This window comes from Dysidea avara, chromosome 9, assembly GCF_963678975.1.
Source record: "Dysidea avara chromosome 9, odDysAvar1.4, whole genome shotgun sequence".
Classification (NCBI taxonomy): Eukaryota; Metazoa; Porifera; class Demospongiae; order Dictyoceratida; family Dysideidae; genus Dysidea; species Dysidea avara.
Window position 1 is genome coordinate 32,952,444 of NC_089280.1, and position 18,203 is coordinate 32,970,646.

The 18,203-nt window shown below is 38.2% G+C and overlaps 2 protein-coding genes across 2 annotated transcripts in view; one reads left to right on the forward strand and one right to left on the reverse strand.

Moving 5' to 3' along the window:
- The window catches only part of LOC136267080 (uncharacterized), a 341,703-nt gene that overhangs the window by 154,475 nt on the left and 169,025 nt on the right, over window positions 1-18,203 (reverse strand). The window lies entirely within an intron of this gene.
- LOC136267076 (receptor-type tyrosine-protein phosphatase S-like) overlaps window positions 6,608-18,203 on the forward strand; it is a 50,712-nt gene continuing 39,116 nt past the window's right edge. The window contains exons 1-6 of the mRNA XM_066062133.1: window positions 6,608-6,831; window positions 6,880-7,146; window positions 7,200-7,460; window positions 15,367-15,630; window positions 15,679-15,945; window positions 15,994-16,248. Coding sequence (XP_065918205.1) covers window positions 6,630-6,831; window positions 6,880-7,146; window positions 7,200-7,460; window positions 15,367-15,630; window positions 15,679-15,945; window positions 15,994-16,248 — 1,516 coding nt within the window. The 5' untranslated portion in view covers window positions 6,608-6,629. The remainder of the gene's footprint in view (window positions 6,832-6,879; window positions 7,147-7,199; window positions 7,461-15,366; window positions 15,631-15,678; window positions 15,946-15,993; window positions 16,249-18,203) is intronic.

Below are 18,203 nucleotides of genomic sequence, written 5' to 3' on the forward strand. Positions count from 1 at the left end.
CCACCCTATTGCTACCACCTGTGATCAAGACACACGGTAGTGTGCCGTGCGGCCCAAGAAGCCGGCGCGTAACACCCATGAGTATCTTGACAGGAAGAAAGAAAATGCAATTTTCGCACCTCCGTAGCTCTGTGCTGCCTTGATGAAACAAGATGATTTTTGCTGTGGACACTCCCTCCACCTTCAGCACTCCACATTCCAAATTTGAGCAAAATCGCTTCAAGCGTTCCCGAGATATGAGGCTTCACAAATTGGCTTAGTTTCTTCGTTTTTTTCTTCTTATTTTTCTTCCTCTTTTCGCACACTTACAAAAACTGCTATAAAACGCGAACGCCATATCCGATCGCCTTGAAATTTGGCACACAGAAGGGGGTATAAAGGCGCATCTCTGTACCAACTTTGGCTGGAATACGATAAACAGGCAAAGAGTTATAAGCGATTATTCACGAAAAATAACACCAATATGTTGTCATGCCTACAGGGTAAACCGTGTATGGGAAGAAGCTGAAAATCAGTGGGTGAATAGGTTAACTATTGAACCTCAAACCTTTTGTGGTTTGAAAGAAATCGAGCTAAAAACCAGGAAGATACAATGAAAAAACCAACAGTGTAACAATTATGCAATCAACTTTAGCTAATAAAAAACGACTGCTTGCCACGCCTACCAGGTAAACCGCTTGGGGTAATGCTTTGAAAATCGCTGTACAGATGGAGTTATCATCTTAGAAAGGCTCTTCAATGGTGTAGAAGAATCAGACTTAAAGCCACGGAGTTATAACACGAAATCCAACTTGGTGGTAGTAAGTGCAAGATCGAGATACTCTAATAGAGCAGTCATCCTAATAGAGCAGTCACCCGAAGAGAATTCAAGAGATCAGCTAGAAACAAGTAACCTGTATAGAGATCAGCTAGAAACAAGTCACCCTGTAGAGAGATCAGCTAGAAAAGTTACCTTGTAGGGAATTCATGTAACTATAGAAAGAGATAATTCAGCTAGAAGAAATAACCTTGTAGAGTTCAGCTACAAAGAAACCACAATGTAGAGAGTTCAGCTACAAACAAATCACCCTGTAGAGAGATCAGATAGAAGAAGTTAACTTGTAGAGAGTTCAGCTACAAAGAAACCATCATGTAGAGAGTTCAGCTGCAAACAAATCACCTGTAGAGCGTTCAGCTACCAAGAAATCTCCCTGTAGAGAGATCAGCTAGGAGAAGTTTCCTTGTAGAGAGTTCAGTTACAAAGAAACCACCATGTAGAGAATTCGTTTACAAACTAGTGACCCTGTAGAGACATCAGCTAGAAGAAGTTACCTTGTAAAAAGTTCAGCTACAAAGAAACCATTCTGTAAAGAGCTCAGCTGCAAAAAAAATCACCTGTACAGAATTCCACTACAAACAAGTCACCCTATAGAAAGATCTGCTAGAAGAAGTTACCTCATAGAGAGTTCAGTTACAAAGAAACCACCATATAGAGAATTCAATTACAAACTAGTGACCCTGTAGAGACATCAGCCAGAAGAAGTTACCTTGTAAAGAGTTCAGCTACATAGAAACCATTCTGTAAAGAGCTCAGCTGCAAACAAATCACCTGTACAGAATTCAGCTACAAACAAATTACCCTGTAGAGAGATCAGCTAGAAGAAGTTGCCTTGTAGAGAGTTCAGCTACAAAGAAACCATCATGTGGAGAGTTCAGCTGCAAACAAATCACCTGTACAGAATTCAGCTACAAACAAATCACCCTGTAGAGAGATCAGCTAGAAGAAGTTGCCTTGTAGAGAGTTCATCTACAAAGAAACCATCATGTGGAGAGTTCAGCTGCAAACAAATCACCTGTAGAGAATTCAGCTACAAACAAATCTCCATGTAGAGAGATCAGCTAGGAGAAGTTTCCTTGTAGAGAGTTCAGTTACAAAGAAACCACCATGTAGAGAATTTGTTTACAAACTAGTGACCCTGTAGAGACATCAGCTAGAAGAAGTTACCTTGTAAAGAGTTCAGCTACAAAGAAACCATTCTGTAAATAGCTCAGCTGCAAAAAAAATCACTTTTACAGAATTCAGCCACAAACAAATCACCCTGTAGAGAGATCAGCTAGAAGAAGTTACCTTGTAGAGAGTTCAGCTACAAAGAAACCATTCTGTAAAGAGCTCAGCAGCAAAAAAATCACCTGTACAGAAGCCAGCTACAAATAAATCACCCTGTAGAGAGAACAGCTAGAAGAAGTTACCTTGAAGAGTGTTCAGTTACAAAGAAACCACCATGGACAGTTCTGTAATAAATATATGTATTATATATATAATTTGTACATTTACTGATAAAATCAGAAATTATCAAGGTACATCTGCTTCATCTCTTCTTCTTCCTGTGGTAAAGAAAAAAAGATTGGTTTAAAAAGTCCCAAAGCAGGCCATAGGCCGGCTTTGGGGTATACAAATACAAAAAGAAGTGAAATCTAATCCAAAACAGCCAAGCTGTAAAAAAAGTGTGCGGCCTTCAAAAAGGCTATGGTGAAAAAAGATGTGAAATCCAAGGTGGCGGCCAAGAAATGGCTGTGATGGTAGTTTAATGGTAAAAATTTTAATAAGAACAATTCAGGTGAATTTTGGTGCCGCTTGGTCAATTGGCACAAATTCACCTGAATTTTCGTTATTAAAATTTTTACCATTAACCTACCATCACAGCCATTTCTTGGCCGCCACCTTGGATTTCACATCTTTTTTCACCATAGCCTTTTTGAGGGCCGCACACTTTTTTTACAGCTTGGCTGTTTTGGATTAGATATTATTAACCGCTCGAGAAAAGCAGCCCAAAACAGGGCTAATTTTGGGTATCAGAAATGTATACACCCACTCAGTGATAGCTAGTAAATAGATGCATATTTGGTGCAAATTGTGTTTGCACAGCTGTAGCACTGGGAAGTTATTACACAATGATTACTTAAATTGCCATATCTCCTAACGAAGCTTTGTGCGTCGAAGCCGGGTTTTGTCAAATTCAGTCACAAATGGTTTCTTTGTAGCTGAACTCTCTACAAGGCAACTTCTTCTAACTGATCTTTCTACAGGGCGATTTGTTTGTAGCTGAACTATCTACAACGCAATTTCTTCTAGCTGATCTCTCTACAGGGAGATTTGTTTGTAGCTGAACTATCTACAAGGTAACTTCTTTTAGCTGATCTCTCTACAGGGTGATTTGCTTGTAGCTGAATTCTGTACAGGTGATTTGTTTGCAGCTGAGCTCTTCACAAAATGGTTTCTTTGTAGCTGAACTCTCTACAAAGTAACTTCTTCTAACTGATCTTTCTACAGGGTGATTTGTTTGTAGCTGAACTATCTACAATGCAATTTCTTCTAGCTGATCTCTCTACAGGGTAATTTGTTTGTAGCTGAATTTCGTACAGGTGATTTGTTTGCAGCTGAGCTCTTTACAAAATGGTTTCTTTGTAGCTGAACTCTTTACAAGTTAACTTCTTCTAACTGATCTTTCTACAGGGTGATTTGTTTGTAGCTGAACTCTCTACATTGTAGTTTCTTTGTAACTGAACTTTCTACAAGATGACTTCTTCTAGCTGATCTTTCTACAGGGTGATTTGTTTGTAGCTGAACTCTCTACAAGGTAACTTCTTCTAGCTGATCTCTCTACAGGGTGATTTTTTTGTAGCTAAACTCTCTACAAAGAAACTTCTTCTAGCTGATCTCTCTACTGGGTGATTTGTTTGTAGCTGAACTCTCTACAGGGTGATTTGTTTGAAGCTGAACTCTCTAAATGATGGTTTCTTTGTAGCTGAACTCTCTACAAGGTAATTTCCTCTAGCTGATCTCTCTACAGGGTGATTTGTTTGTAGCTGAACTATCTACAAGAAAACTTCTTCTAGCTGATCTCTCTACAGGGTGATTTGTGTGTAGCTGAACTCTCTACAGGGTGATTTGTTTGAAGCTGAACTCTCTAAATGATGGTTTCTTTGTAGCTGAACACTCTACAAGGTAATTTCCTCTAGCTGATCTCTCTACAGGGTGATTTGTTTGAAGCTGAACTCTCTACAAGGAAACTTCTTCTAGCTGATCTCTCTACAGGGAAATTTGTTTGTAGCTGAACTCTCTACAAGGTAACTACTTCTAGGTGATGTCTCTACAAGGTCACTAGTTTGTAACTGAACTCTCTACAATGTGACTTCTTCTAGCTGATCTTTCTACAGAGTGATTTGTTTGAAGCTGAACTCTCTGCAAGGAAACTTCTTCTAGCTGATCTCTCTACAGGGAAATTTGTTTGTAGCTGAACTCTCTACAGGTGATTTGTTTGCAGCTGAACTCTCTACATGATGGTTTCTTTGTAGCTGAACTCTCTACAAGGTAACTTCTTCTAGCTGATCTCTCTACAGGGAGATTTGTTTGTAGCTGAACTCTCTACATGATGGTTTATTTGTAGCTGAACTCTCTGCAAGGTAACTTCTTCTATTGATCTCTCTACAGAGAGATTTGTTTGTAGCTGAACTCTCTACATGGTGGTTTCTTTGTAGCTGAACTCTACAAGGTGATTTCTTCTAGCTTAACTATCTCTTTCCATAGTTGCATGAACTCCCTACAAGGTAACTTCTTCTAGCTGATCTCTCTACAGGGTGAATTTTTTGTAGCTGATCTCTCTACAAGGTAACTTCTTCTAGCTGATCTCTCTACAGGGTGAATTGTTTGTAGCTGATCTCTCTACAGGGTTACTTGTTTGTAGCTGATCTCTATACAGGTTACTTGTTTCTAACTGATCTCTTGAATTCTGTTCAGGGTGACTGCTCTATTAGGATGATTGCTCTATTAGAGTATCTCAATCTCGCACTTGCTGCACCAAGTTGGATTTCGTGTTATAACTCCGTGGCTTTAAGTCTGATTCTTCTACACCATTGAAGAGCCTTTCTAAGATGATTACTCCATCTGTACAACGATTTTCAAAGCATTACCCCAAGCAGTTTATCTAGTAGGTGTGGCAAGCAGTCGTTTTTTTTTTTATTAGCTAATCTCGATTGCAAAATTGTTACACACTGTTGGTTTTGTCGTTGTATCTTCCTGATTTTTAGCTCGATTTCTTTCAAACCACAAAAAGTTTGAGGTTCAATAGTTAACCTATTCACCCACCGATTTTCAGCTTCTTCCCATATGCGGTTTATCCTGTAGGCGTGGCAACATATTGGTGTTATTTTTCATGAATAATCGCTCATAACTCTTTGCCTGTTTATCGTATTCCAGCCAAATTGGTACCGAGATGTGCCTCTATACCCCCCTTCTGTATGCCAAATTTAAAGGCGATCGGATATGGTGTTCGCGTTTTATAGCAGTTTTTGTAAGTGTGCGAAAAGAGGAAGAAAAATAAGAAGAAAAAAAAAACGAAGAAACTAAGCCAATTTTTGAAGTCGCATATCTCGGGAATGCTTGAAGCTCAGCAAAAATCGTCTTGTTTCATCAAGGCAGCACAGAGCTACGGAGGTGCGAAAATTGCATTTTCTTTCTTCCTGTCAATATACTCATGGGTGTAGCGCACCGGCTTCTTGGGCCGCACAACACACTACCGTGTGTTTTGATATTGGCCACACAAGGATGGGAAAAATGCAAGATGACCACAACAGAGTTGTTGACATTGAAGGTGCTGATGGGGATGACAAATTTGATGATTCTCATTCAGGCTCCTTGAATGCTATTGACAGGTTGGCTTGACATTTCAAAGTGCCATTAAAAAAAGCCAGTGCTTATAACTGAAATTCGAGAAAAATTCAGGTCAACTATTGAGTATGCCATTCATTTATTTTACTTTCAAAAATGAACTACAAATGTAGGAAAGGGTTGGATCTGTTGTCTCCTTAGTCCTGGTTGTGGTTCTAACTATTTCACTAACCATTTGCTTATACTTTGTTGTTCAAGTTAAGTAGCTAAGTTTTATACACCTGTAGTAAGTGTCACGGATTTTTAGAGTCCAAAGGCAACAAGCTGCAACCCTGTAGCTGCACTTACATATACAATGTATGTTAACAACAGTAGTATAGATATTGATGTAGTTATAAAGCATGTATATTATAATTCTTGTGACTGGCCTTGCATACAGAAAATTTGTACAATCTTATATAATGTGTATCGTATAATCAAGAGTTAATTATTAACTGTTGATGCAATGTTTAAAAATACGTATGCTGTGTGTTGTTAGAATGCTTATGGATACACATGTGTAAACTACAGGATTTCGTATTGAATGTAGGTCCTCCAGAGATCACAGCTCACCCAACAGGTGGTGATGTACCAATGGGAAGAAACATCACTCTCATGTGTAGATCTAGTGGTCTAGGAACACTAGTATATTCCTGGGAGAGAAGAAGTTCTGGTAGTAGTTGGACTACTGTTAGTAATGATAACACAACATCATACACTACTGATACAACACTGACTATTGGAGAGTACATGTACAGGTGTAATGTGAGCAATGAGGCTGGATCAGTTGTGTCTAATAGTGCTACTGTGAATGTGTATGGTGAGTATAACAGTGCAGAGTATTATGCATGTGACAAAGTGTTTATTAACTTTTGCAGGTCATCCAAAGATCACAGTTCGTCTAATGCGTGGTGATGTACCAGTGGGAAGAAGCATCACTCTCATGTGTAGAGCTAGTGGTCTAGGAATACTAGTATATTCCTGGGAGAGAAAAAGTTCTGGTAGTGGTTGGACTACTGTTGGTGACGATGACGGACAATACACTACTGATACAACACTGTCTATTGGAGAGTACATGTACAGGTGTAGAGTGAGCAATGAGGCTGGATCAGTTGTGTCTAATAGAGCTACTGTGAATGTGTATGGTGAGTATTGTCCTAACAGGTAAGACATGATGACACAAGCGTCCACAGGTCCTCCCACTATCACAATTCACCCCACCAGTCAGTTGACAAATGTTAGTATGAGTGTTACTCTGAATTGTGAGGGAACTGGTAGAGGATCAATTACATATCAATGGCAGACTAGCAATATTAATGGAGGACAATGGAGAAATACTAGTAATAGTAATAACAGGAGACTTGTTGTAAGTAACTTACAAGAGTCACAACAGTACAGGTGTGTAGTGTCCAATGAAGCTGGTGGGACAAGATCAAATGTTGCTACTGTTACTGTTTTGAGTAAGCAATTTTTAAATATAGCACAGTTGTTATGCAGTGCATGTATGTTGTAGAAATCATTACTCATCCTCAAGACAGACTAGTCCCAGTTGGTTCATCAGTCAATTTAACATGTACATCATCAGTATCATCTAATTTGACATTCTCATGGACTAGTGATGGTAGAGATGTTACAGGACAATCAACATCAACTGGTGACACTAGTATACTAACACTTACTAGTGTGAGGAGTAGTGATGATGCTAGTTATGTGTGTATTGTGAGGAGTGGATCATTATCAGTAATGTCTAACACTGCTACCCTGACTGTCTATGGTAAACATTAAAGCAATTGCAATAGTCAATAATACGAATGTAAGGAAATTCAGGAATTTATACCATATTGCTGGAAAGTTTGACAGGAGGAACCTTTGGTGAATTCTGTGATAGGATTTTAGCAAGAAAAAATTTGGTGTCCCAGAACCAGATCATTATAACTGATCTGCTAAGTTAATCTACACAAAAACAGCCAAGCTGTGAAAAAATTACAAACGTTTAATTATAAGCAGATTTAAACTAGAAATTTCATTCATAATGCAGAAATTAAGTGAGGTGATCAGCCAAGATAGCATAGGTTCAGTGGTTAAAGATTCAGGTATTATGTAGGTATGGAGGTCCCTGATTCGAATTCTCAGTGGTAAGTATTTTTTCTTGACATCTTTTTACCCTGTGGTGACTGCTCTATTAGAGTATCACAATTTCTCGAATTTACACTTGTTTGGTTTTGCTTTATAACTTTATCGTTGGAACTCTATTGCTATTCAAACTATCTAAAGGCACTGCTACGATAATCAGCCTATCTACACACCACTTATCAAGGTATTCCTATACTCGGTTTACCCTGTAGCCATGACAGAAGTTTGATCTTTTTTTATGTGAATAAATGCTCGTAATCCTTGGATATTCCACATATTCACAGGAAACTTGGTACGTGAATCCACCATCACATGCTCTTCATTTGTGCCAAAGATCAAGGAAATCGAGTTATAGGGTTTGCGTTTATCGCAATTTTTGCAAAGTATACAAAAATAAATTGAAGTCCCGTAGCCCCCTTGTGGCATAAAAAGAAGAAAAAAACAAAGAAATTAAAATGAAACTTTGAACGCCCATATCTTGCAAATGGCTGTTGCGACTGTAACCAAATTTGCTGTGTGGCCTACCCTATCTGCAGGCGGACAACTATAATGCAAAAAATAATGATGTGCTTTGGAGAAGGGTCCATGGAGCTATGCACGCATGAAAATGCTGTTTTCTTTCTTCTTGTCAATATACTCACGGTGTGGTGCACCAACTTTCTTGACCGCATGACACACTACCGTGTGTCTTGATTCGTATGAAACTTGTCTGAAGGCGTTCATAGTCAGTCAATCAGTACTGAATTGCAATTGGAAGCTGTTCATGTTACTTTGAAGGTATGGTCGTGGTTAATTGTAGCCAACCAATACTCCCAAGGCTATAATTAGGTACTATTGTACTAACATTGTAAGTCAGTGTTTGAAACGTACTTTTAAAAGTAGTTACTGCCACTGCAAAGTTATTCATTACAGTTACATACTTCAGTGGGTCTGGGCCAGAGGTGAGTTATCCTTTAAGAGAAACAGTGAGCTGGATTGTGTAAATAGAAGCCAAATCACTACTACTATAGGCATACAGTGTATAGCAATGAATAAATGTATAATTACAAGGAGTAGTTGAATACAGTTAATAACTGATATCAGATCAACTATAGGTACACCTGTAGTAATTAGAAGGTGGATTCATTGTCTGTGCATACTAGCTAGCTCTATAAGTGCTGCAAAGAATCCGCTTGAAGTGTGGTGTAAGGAGGTTTGTACTATGCATTATGCTGACTGCAGGATGAATGTAGCTATAGGTGCCAATAGAGAAGAGGTGTACTTGAAGCATTGTGCTTAATAGTGGGGACTGGTGTTGGGTTTATATAGTCTGTGTGAGGAATAGTTAATAGCAGTGCTGCTCAGCATTATAGCATCTCTCTAGTAGGAGACTCTAAACCATTGAGAGTATAACAGCTGCCTGAATGGTGTGTGGGTGGGGGGTCCAATTTATCCCTCAGAATCTGTAGTAACAGATGAGGTAGTGGAGTTGGCAGCCAGGTGGCTGGTGGACATAGAAAAAAAAAACAAGAACGAATGTAGGTACCTTGGGAGATGTGGTCACTGTTGTACCCCTGGTAAGTGTCTACAACAAAGAACCACAGGGTGTGGTACAAGTACGTGGCTGCTTATAGTGTCTATTCACAGCAGTGACAACTCTAGAATTGTCAAACTCAAATCGTACCTGACTTCCTCCCCAAAGCTGGATTTAAAAAAATACTATGATGTTATATTTGACCCCATGTAAGTGTCAATGCCATTTAGCCTGCTACAAGGCACCACAACTCTGGCACCTCTGTTTGGATTAGATGATTGGGAGTCCGGTCACTGTTGTCCCAACAAAAGTAGACTCAATCAGCTAAGGTTTGCCACCAGCACAAATCAGAGTGAACCTTGATCATTCAGAAGTATATTTAATGTTGGCCGCTGTTGCATACATGCAGAACATGAATGTTTTGGCATAACCAACAACCTCCATGGCTTGCTTCTCCCACATAATCTGTCCTTCATCCTAACAATATTAAGTACAATTCCTACAGGACCTTCTACTTTATCGATGCCAGAATGACTGGGCTTGCTGACCTCATCCCAGGTGCGACATGCTCGGTATTGTCTTTGTCAATTTTTCCTCTTATATTCTGTGAACTAGCTTGGCTGGCACTGGTCATGGTCTCCGTCGTATCTTTGATGTGAATAATATCTATGGGGTTGGGATCCTTGAAATGGCCATGACAGGTTAGAGAATTGGTGATTAGGTACCTGACATAAGCTTTTCCTAACCAAATACCATCCCGTGAATGGACAACATGTGCCATGCCGTTTATTTCCTTAATTTATTTAAAGTGTGTATTGTCTGTATTGTCACCCCAGTAACACAACTGCATTTATATTGTTATGAATATACGCATGTACATGAATGACTGTCTCCACTGCATATGAAACTACCGACATGTACAATTATATCTACACACGTGCATGCGTATACACACGCTGATTATACACATACATATATACACATACAATATACATACATACATAGACACACATATACCCACACACATATGTGACCGGATCTACGAAAACAGGATATAATCGCATTTTTTCCGAATTCCTGCTTATTGAATATTTACAATCTATGTAGTCAAGTGTACCCACTGGCAAAATTTCAGCTTCATATGCCAAACACTCAGGGAGTTACAGCCCTACAAAGTAGCAACAACAGAAAAATCGATTTGTACAGCAAGTATAGGGAGAATAAATTACAGGTGCTTACAAAAACGGTTGTAACTTACCAACGGATCGAGGTACAGAGCTAAAAGTTTCACCATCGTGTCTGCCATGAACAGGGGAATAAATTACTGGGTAAGTTTTTCTTTTACTGGCCCTTCTTCACTGCATACTAAGGTGAAATTCATGAAGAAAAATCGATCGCATACGATCGCTTCGACATGATGTAAACAAACGCTCATAACTTACGTGACCTTGGGTCTACTGCAACAAAACAAAGATTTTCCAACGTCTCTTGAGCAGGAGAATAAGATGATATCCAGGTTTTTATTGTTAGTCCTTTCCTTCACTAAAAAAAAAGGGTTAAAATAATTTACGGATTTTTTCAATAATACGCAAGTATTTCACCAAATGTATTCAATGCTTTATACTGTAAATTTAGGCTTGTGCGATTATGTCCCTTTTTCGCAGATCCGGTCACATATACGGGGGGCAATACCTTTTCTGCACAGGTGAAAACTCTTTGTCACCAGTCAACACTAGTTGCCACATAATTCACTATGTCACACAGCAACATGCATTGTAACACCTCTCTACGCACCTTTTTCTTGTAACGCATGCGCAATGTTATTCTCCAGTCATTACCAACCCTTCTCATGGATGTGCCTGCCCAATCTTCCCTCCAGTCATGGTGGAGCTTCAGGTTAGTTACTGTCATAATACACTCACGCATGCTCGACTGCAAAATTAACCTGGTTTAACTGGTTAAACTCCATTTAATTGCAATTAATTGTATGTGAAAATTCATTCTTGGCTGCTTTAGATATCAGCTGTCTCAATTTGCAGTAAGCTACTTTTACTTTATGGATTAAAACTGGTGTTCTTGTATGGATTAAAACTGGTAATTATAGTAAAATTGGTTCTTGGCCGCTCCAGATATCAGCTCTTTTAGGTACCGGTTATTTGCTTTCATGAGGTCTTTCTATACAACTGACCTTTATTTACATTGGGTTACAGGTAGTTGTAGTTTTTTGGACATACCTTTTTTTACAGCAAAGGTGTTTTGTGGTGGATTGCATATTATATGTTGGGAACATAGCTAATGTATTGGAAACCATGCATTAAAATTTATTGTTGCATGCATAATGAATATCACTTTTAAAGAACATGAGGCCAACCTGCAACTACACTGGAATGATGAGAGCATACAGATTATTTTAAACAGCAGAGCTGTGTGTAGCTACATAAGCAAAGACAACTGTAATTTTGTACTACTGTGTATACCTACGTATAATATTATGTCTACCACACAGGCGCAAACTATATTATGTGGTGTTAGTATAGTACCTGTCATGTAAGCCATACACATATGACATTTAACTTACTAACAACAAAAAGAAACTACATAATGTAGGGTGCAGTACATACCTACGGTGCTGGCTGAGCTTTGTATGTTAACAATACTACACTCCCTAATGTTCCCTTTGCTACACTACAACCTATACCTATTGTCATCACCTCTAACCTCCATGATCCATGCATTTGTATCCCAGTGCATGGGAGTGTCAAAGTGCTGCACTGGATGATAACTAACTTATCATCCAGTGCGTGGGTTTTCGATTAGTGAGTGGGGGCAAGCTTCAAAACCAGCCATGTTACCTGAGTAGGGAGAGGCAGACTGATAAGATCGATACATATGCTTAATTAATGTATAGTAATTTAAAATGGCCATGATGTATGTTTGTGCAACTCAAGTTACTTCATGATAAATGAATTAATTAGGATACAGGCACTAAAATCAGCCTAATGGTGGCTTTTTGGCTATGATTCACACTGGGATATAACAGTTATATCCCAGTACACTCGGACAATATCTTAGTTATCACCCTCGTCCTAGGCTTCACCTCGGACTATGGTGATAACTACGATATTTCCCTCGTACTGGAATATAACTAAAACTTACAGCACTACTATACTGGATGATATTTTAAGTAAGCTACCACTAATTATTATCACTTATTGTCATCATCTTTGTACAGCTACTACTAACTATTATTAACCAATACAGTGGAACCTGTTAATTAGGACACTTGAAAATGAGGACACCTGCATAATCTGGACACTCCTAAAGTATCCCTTAGCATTTAAACTGACCTGAAAAATCAGGAAACCTTGATAATCAGGACACTTTTGGTCCATCTCAACGTGTCCTTATTACACAGGTTTCACTGTAGAGTGAGAACAACAGCATGAAAAGAGCACGTAACAGAAAAACCTGTTACCAAAATGGCTTCCAAAATACAAAAAAAAGTAGTAGCAAAAAGGTTGTTGAAGAAAGAAAAAGTTATAACTAAAATGTTTGGAAAAAGAAAAGAAAGAAAAAAAAAAACAATAAAACCATACAACTGGGATTTCAATGCACACACCCTACCAGTTTCAAGCTGCACGCTCTACCACATGGACTAAATGTCACTTGTGGTCACAGTGTCTTTAAAAGTTGTTTTTAAAGGCATGCTTAAGTTGAATGGAATAGGTGTTTACTTGTGGTTTGCATGCGGTTTGCAGAAAGAATTCAGGTGAATTTTGTCTACACCCATGCACTAAATGCACTGTAAATGATGAACAACAGCAGCTAGAAGCTTCATTTAAATGCTAGCTTATTCCTATCACCAACTTGTTATATCAGTACTATCAATGTATTGATATATTGTGCCAGCACTAATGCCTTCTGAAATGTTTTAGTCGAGTGTATGTGAAATTTTTAAATGTACATCTTTATACATATGGCTTCACACTATTGCTGGAAAATATAAGGAATATATTTTGTATTGTGATATATTTATTTTTATCGTGATATGATAGCTAGAAACTATTTTCGTGATAGAACTCCCAGTACTATGCAAGCTTGTAAATTGCTAGGTGCTAGTTAAATACACAGATATGTTTACAATGGTCAATGCAATGCAATGGGTAGTAAGAACAGTAGTTCAAAGAGCCAATGCAGTTACACTTGTAATAGATAAAGATGACAAAGGTATCACAGGGCTAAGAATTGTAACTTGTAAGCTATCAACTGTTATGGATTTACTGTACACTGTGTACAATGACATCTTGGGTACATTTTCTCTAATATTATAGCTAACACCTATATGTAGGCTTATATCATGATTTAAAGATTAATTCTGTATCATATCACGATATAGAAAATTTATATCACGTATTGCACATCACTATTATATATTCATAATTATCATGAATAAATTTTGCCATGACATAATTATGTGACCGAATTTTGAAAAACTTTCAATATACACACAACAGTACTTTTGTAATAAAACACATTTAAAAACTATGGGTAAAAAATGCAAGCGCCAGACAAAAAAATTATGCAAGTTTGTATCGCCTCACTGGTGGGCGACTTAAGCCTCCAATGGATAAATCCTGGACATCATCGTGTTAGCTTGTTCATAGGGAGTAAAAAATCATTGTTTCATCTCCATACACAAAAGGATTTCGAAGTTACAGTTGTTTGTTTATGTTGCGGTGACGAAAGAATTTACCGACAATCGTTTTTCAGTGAATTTGCCTTCCTTCTTGAATACAGAAGCATGCCTGGGGTAATAACTGTACCTTGGTGGATGTACAAATTCATGGTGAACACAATGAGCGAAGATTCAATTCCGTATGCCGTTGTATCAGTAAGTTATGATGGTTTATGTAAGCGCCTGTAGATTGTTTTCTCAATAGCTTCTGTACATATCAGTTTATTTACTCGTCCGGCTTTCTAGTACTGTATTTCCAACGCTGCTTAACTTATGAAGCTGAAACTTAGCTAGTCCATTCCTCTGTCCCTGTAGAAAAGAAAGAACAAATGAAATGTATTTTGAAAATTGTGCTGATATCGACGGTTTTCTAAAATTAGGTCACATATGATCTATATCGCCCAGCACTAATTCACAGAGTAGGTACTCAGTTTAATATAATGACCTGCTGATCTGCCTCCCTTGGACCTAATCACTCTTTACATGCCTACAAGGTAAACCACTAACAAACAGGATAAGTTGAAAATTGGTACAAATGTGTCAGAGTGAAGGCCTTGAGCTTAAATATGAATACATATCATGCACAGTCAAGATTCAACTACCAAAAATGCAGTAATATCTTGTGTAAAAGTGACAACTTGAATTTATCATAATGAATTAATTCATGCTGTGTTAAAACTGCCAAATAAAAAAAAAACAAAAAAAAAAACAGGGACGTATGTTTGCAGTAGCCCCAAAGTTGGCCTATGGCCAACTTCAGTGCTTTCAGTAACAAAAAGATCTACAACAAAACTTCCGAGATGAAAAAAACTGTATCATATGTAGCCTTCATTAAAGCTATATCCATGGATAAAGTGTTTCCACATTAGTAAACTAGTTTATGTTTGATAGTGTAAATGGGTAGAGATATTTATTTGGCAAAGGATTTCATAGACGTTGTAGACAATGAAAGTAAACAACTTTTAAAGGAGCATCTGTGGTGGACAATATAAATATTAATGCACTTACTAATTTTGTCACATGTATTTCATCCATTACTTGCTCACTATCTTTGCATTTCACAACCTTTCCAACAGAGTGTAAGTTAAGCAGCTTAGCTGTGTTACACACTCTTAGAAATTGATTAACATACGGCTATGCAAAAAGCAGCCAAATGCTAAGAACTTGGGCGTCTGAAATTTCAACTTTGAATGCCTTGTTTTCTGTGACACACACATAGCTATCATGCTAAGTTGTAAATTTGATATAATCATAATTGTAATATTTATATTGTATGATTGTTTGTGGTGTATTTTACAGGTCCTCCATCAATCACTACACATCCAAGAGATGTCACTATACCACAAGGGACTACTACCACTCTAACATGTAGTGCTACTACTGTGGATGGTGCACTGATGTATTCCTGGGAGAGAAGATCTGGTAGTGATTGGAATGCTGTCACTAATGGACCATCATACACTACTAATAGTAACATGACAGTTGGACAGTACACATATAGGTGTGTAGTAAGAAATGAGGCTGGATCAGTTGTGTCTAATAGTGCTACTGTGAATGTGTATGGTGAGTATTGTCCTAACAGGTAAAACATGATGACACAAGTGTCCACAGGTCCTCCCACTATCACAACTCAACCCACCAGTCAGTTGACAACTGTTAGTATGAGTGTTACTCTGAATTGTAAGGGAACTGGTAGAGGATCAATTACATATCAGTGGGAGACTAGGAATATTAGTAGAAGACAATGGAGTGATATTAGTAATAGTAATAACAGGAGACTTGTTGTGAGTAACTTACAAGAGTCAAAACAGTACAGGTGTGTAGTGGCCAATAAAGCTGGTGGGACATCATCAAATGTTGCTACTGTTACTGTTTTGAGTAAGGAGCTGCTATTCATATGCATTTAGCATTATCTGCTTTCTACAGAAATCACCACTCACCCATCAAGTACTACTGTTATAGCATTACAAGATGTCACATTAACTTGTTCAGCATCTGTTGATGATGTGACATATTCATGGCATCGTGATGGTGGTAGTGTTCCCTCCGGATCAAGAGGACAGAACAGTAACACACTCACTATTACTAGAGCTATTCCACCTGTCAAGGGAAGATATTATTGTATGGCTAACAAGAAGGGTATTAGTGTGGAGTCTAATAGAGCTAGAGTGAGAGTGGATGGTGAGAACAGTATATCTAAACCAAATCAACCAAGCTGTAAAAAAGTGTGGGTCCCAAAAAGGCCAGAGTGAAAAGAGATGTGAAATCCAAGGTGGTGGCCAAGAAATGGCTGCGATGGTAGGTTAATGGCGACAATTTTAATTACAACAATTCAGGTGAATTTGGTGCCGAATCCTAGTGGAGGAGGCAACACAAATTCACCTGAAATGTCGTAATTAAAATTTTTTACCATTAACCTACCATCACAGCCATTTCTTGGCCGCCACCTTGGATTTCACATCTTTTTTCACCATAGCCTTTTTGAGGGCCGCACTCTTTTATATGATAATCGTTCAGTGTTATATTTAATCAGACAAAATGCTATACACACAATTGCTTCTTTTGTTCCACAATTCCTGCAGTAAAGAAAAAAAAACAAGTTAAAAGGAAGCACCAAAGCCAGTTTATGGCCACCTTTGTGGCTTGCAATACAAAAAGAAGTGATATCTAATCCAAAACAGCCAAGCTGCATACTGTAGGTAATAAGGTGACTTCTTATATATAACTGAACTGTAGCTGAAACTCTCATTGTTTGTAGCTGAACTCTTTTCAGGGTTACTTGTTTCTAGCTGAACTCTCTACATGGTGATTTGTTTCCAGCACGTATTTCTACTGGGTGATTTGTTTGTAGCTGATCTCTGTAGGGTAACTTGTATCTAGCTGATATCTCTCAGGGTGACTTGTTTTTAGCTGATCTCTCTACAGGGTGACTTGATTCTAGGTGAACTCTCTACCGGGTAACTTTTTCCTAACTAATCCCTCTACATGCATGGTGATTTTTTTTCAGCACATGTACTGGGTGAAGCTGCTCTCTATAAGGTAACTTTGTATTTAGCTGATATCTCTACAGAGTAACCTGTTTCTAGCTGATCTCTCTACAAGGTGATTTGTTTGTAGCTGATCTCTATGTGGGTTACTTGTTTCTAGCTGATCTCTCCAGGGTGACTGCTCTCTTAGGATGACTGCTCTATTAGAGTATCTTAATCTCACACTTGCTACACCAAGTTGGATTTCGTGTTGTAACTTTGTGGCTTTAAGTCTGATTGTTCTACACCATTGAAATTCCTTTCTAAGATGATTACTCCATCTGTACAGTGAATTTCATAGCATTACTCCAAGCCGTTTTTCTAGTAGGCGTGGCAAGTAGTTTTTTTTAAAATTAGTTAAGGCCGCTCCAAATAAATTTCCTGTTTCCCATCCTGACCTCAGGCATATTTGCATGTGGGCGGGCAATCCATTTCCATTGTTTCATTATGAGATTGACAGCTTTCCAAACCATTATTTGCCTGGCATGGCTATAAAAAGCTGCACAAAAGCATGTTCCTTCCTTTTCAAGTTGTAAAAATAACGCAAACGTGAAGTTTGTGTCGACTTGATAGCACTGCTGACAAGTGAGCTGACACTGCTTTTACTAAGCCTGTCAGCATGCAAGAATAACTGGAAAATAATGGAAGAATATGGAATAATGGAATATTTAGAGCTGACAGTAACCAGATGCAGGCGGTGGACGGGAAACAGGAAATTTATTTGGAGTGGCCTAATCTCGATTGCATAACTGTTGCACAGTGTTGGTTTTTTGTTGTTGTATCTTTGTGGTTTTTAGCTCGATTTCTTTCAAACCACAAAAGGCTTGAGGTTCAATAGTTAACCTATGATTTTCAGCTCCTTCCCATAAGCGGTTTACCCAGGTACTTGGAAACAGTGGAAATGGAAAATAGAAATGGTCAAATCATCATATAAATGTACCCTAAGTAAAACTCTTGTTTAGTAATCACCTCTTAAAAATCACCTCTTTACAAAGACCACCTCCATACAAAGACCACATTACAATTACATCTCAAAATGGCTGAGACATACTTAATGACCAGACCACTTCATAGTCACCTTTTATAAAGACCACTCTTTTACAAAGACCA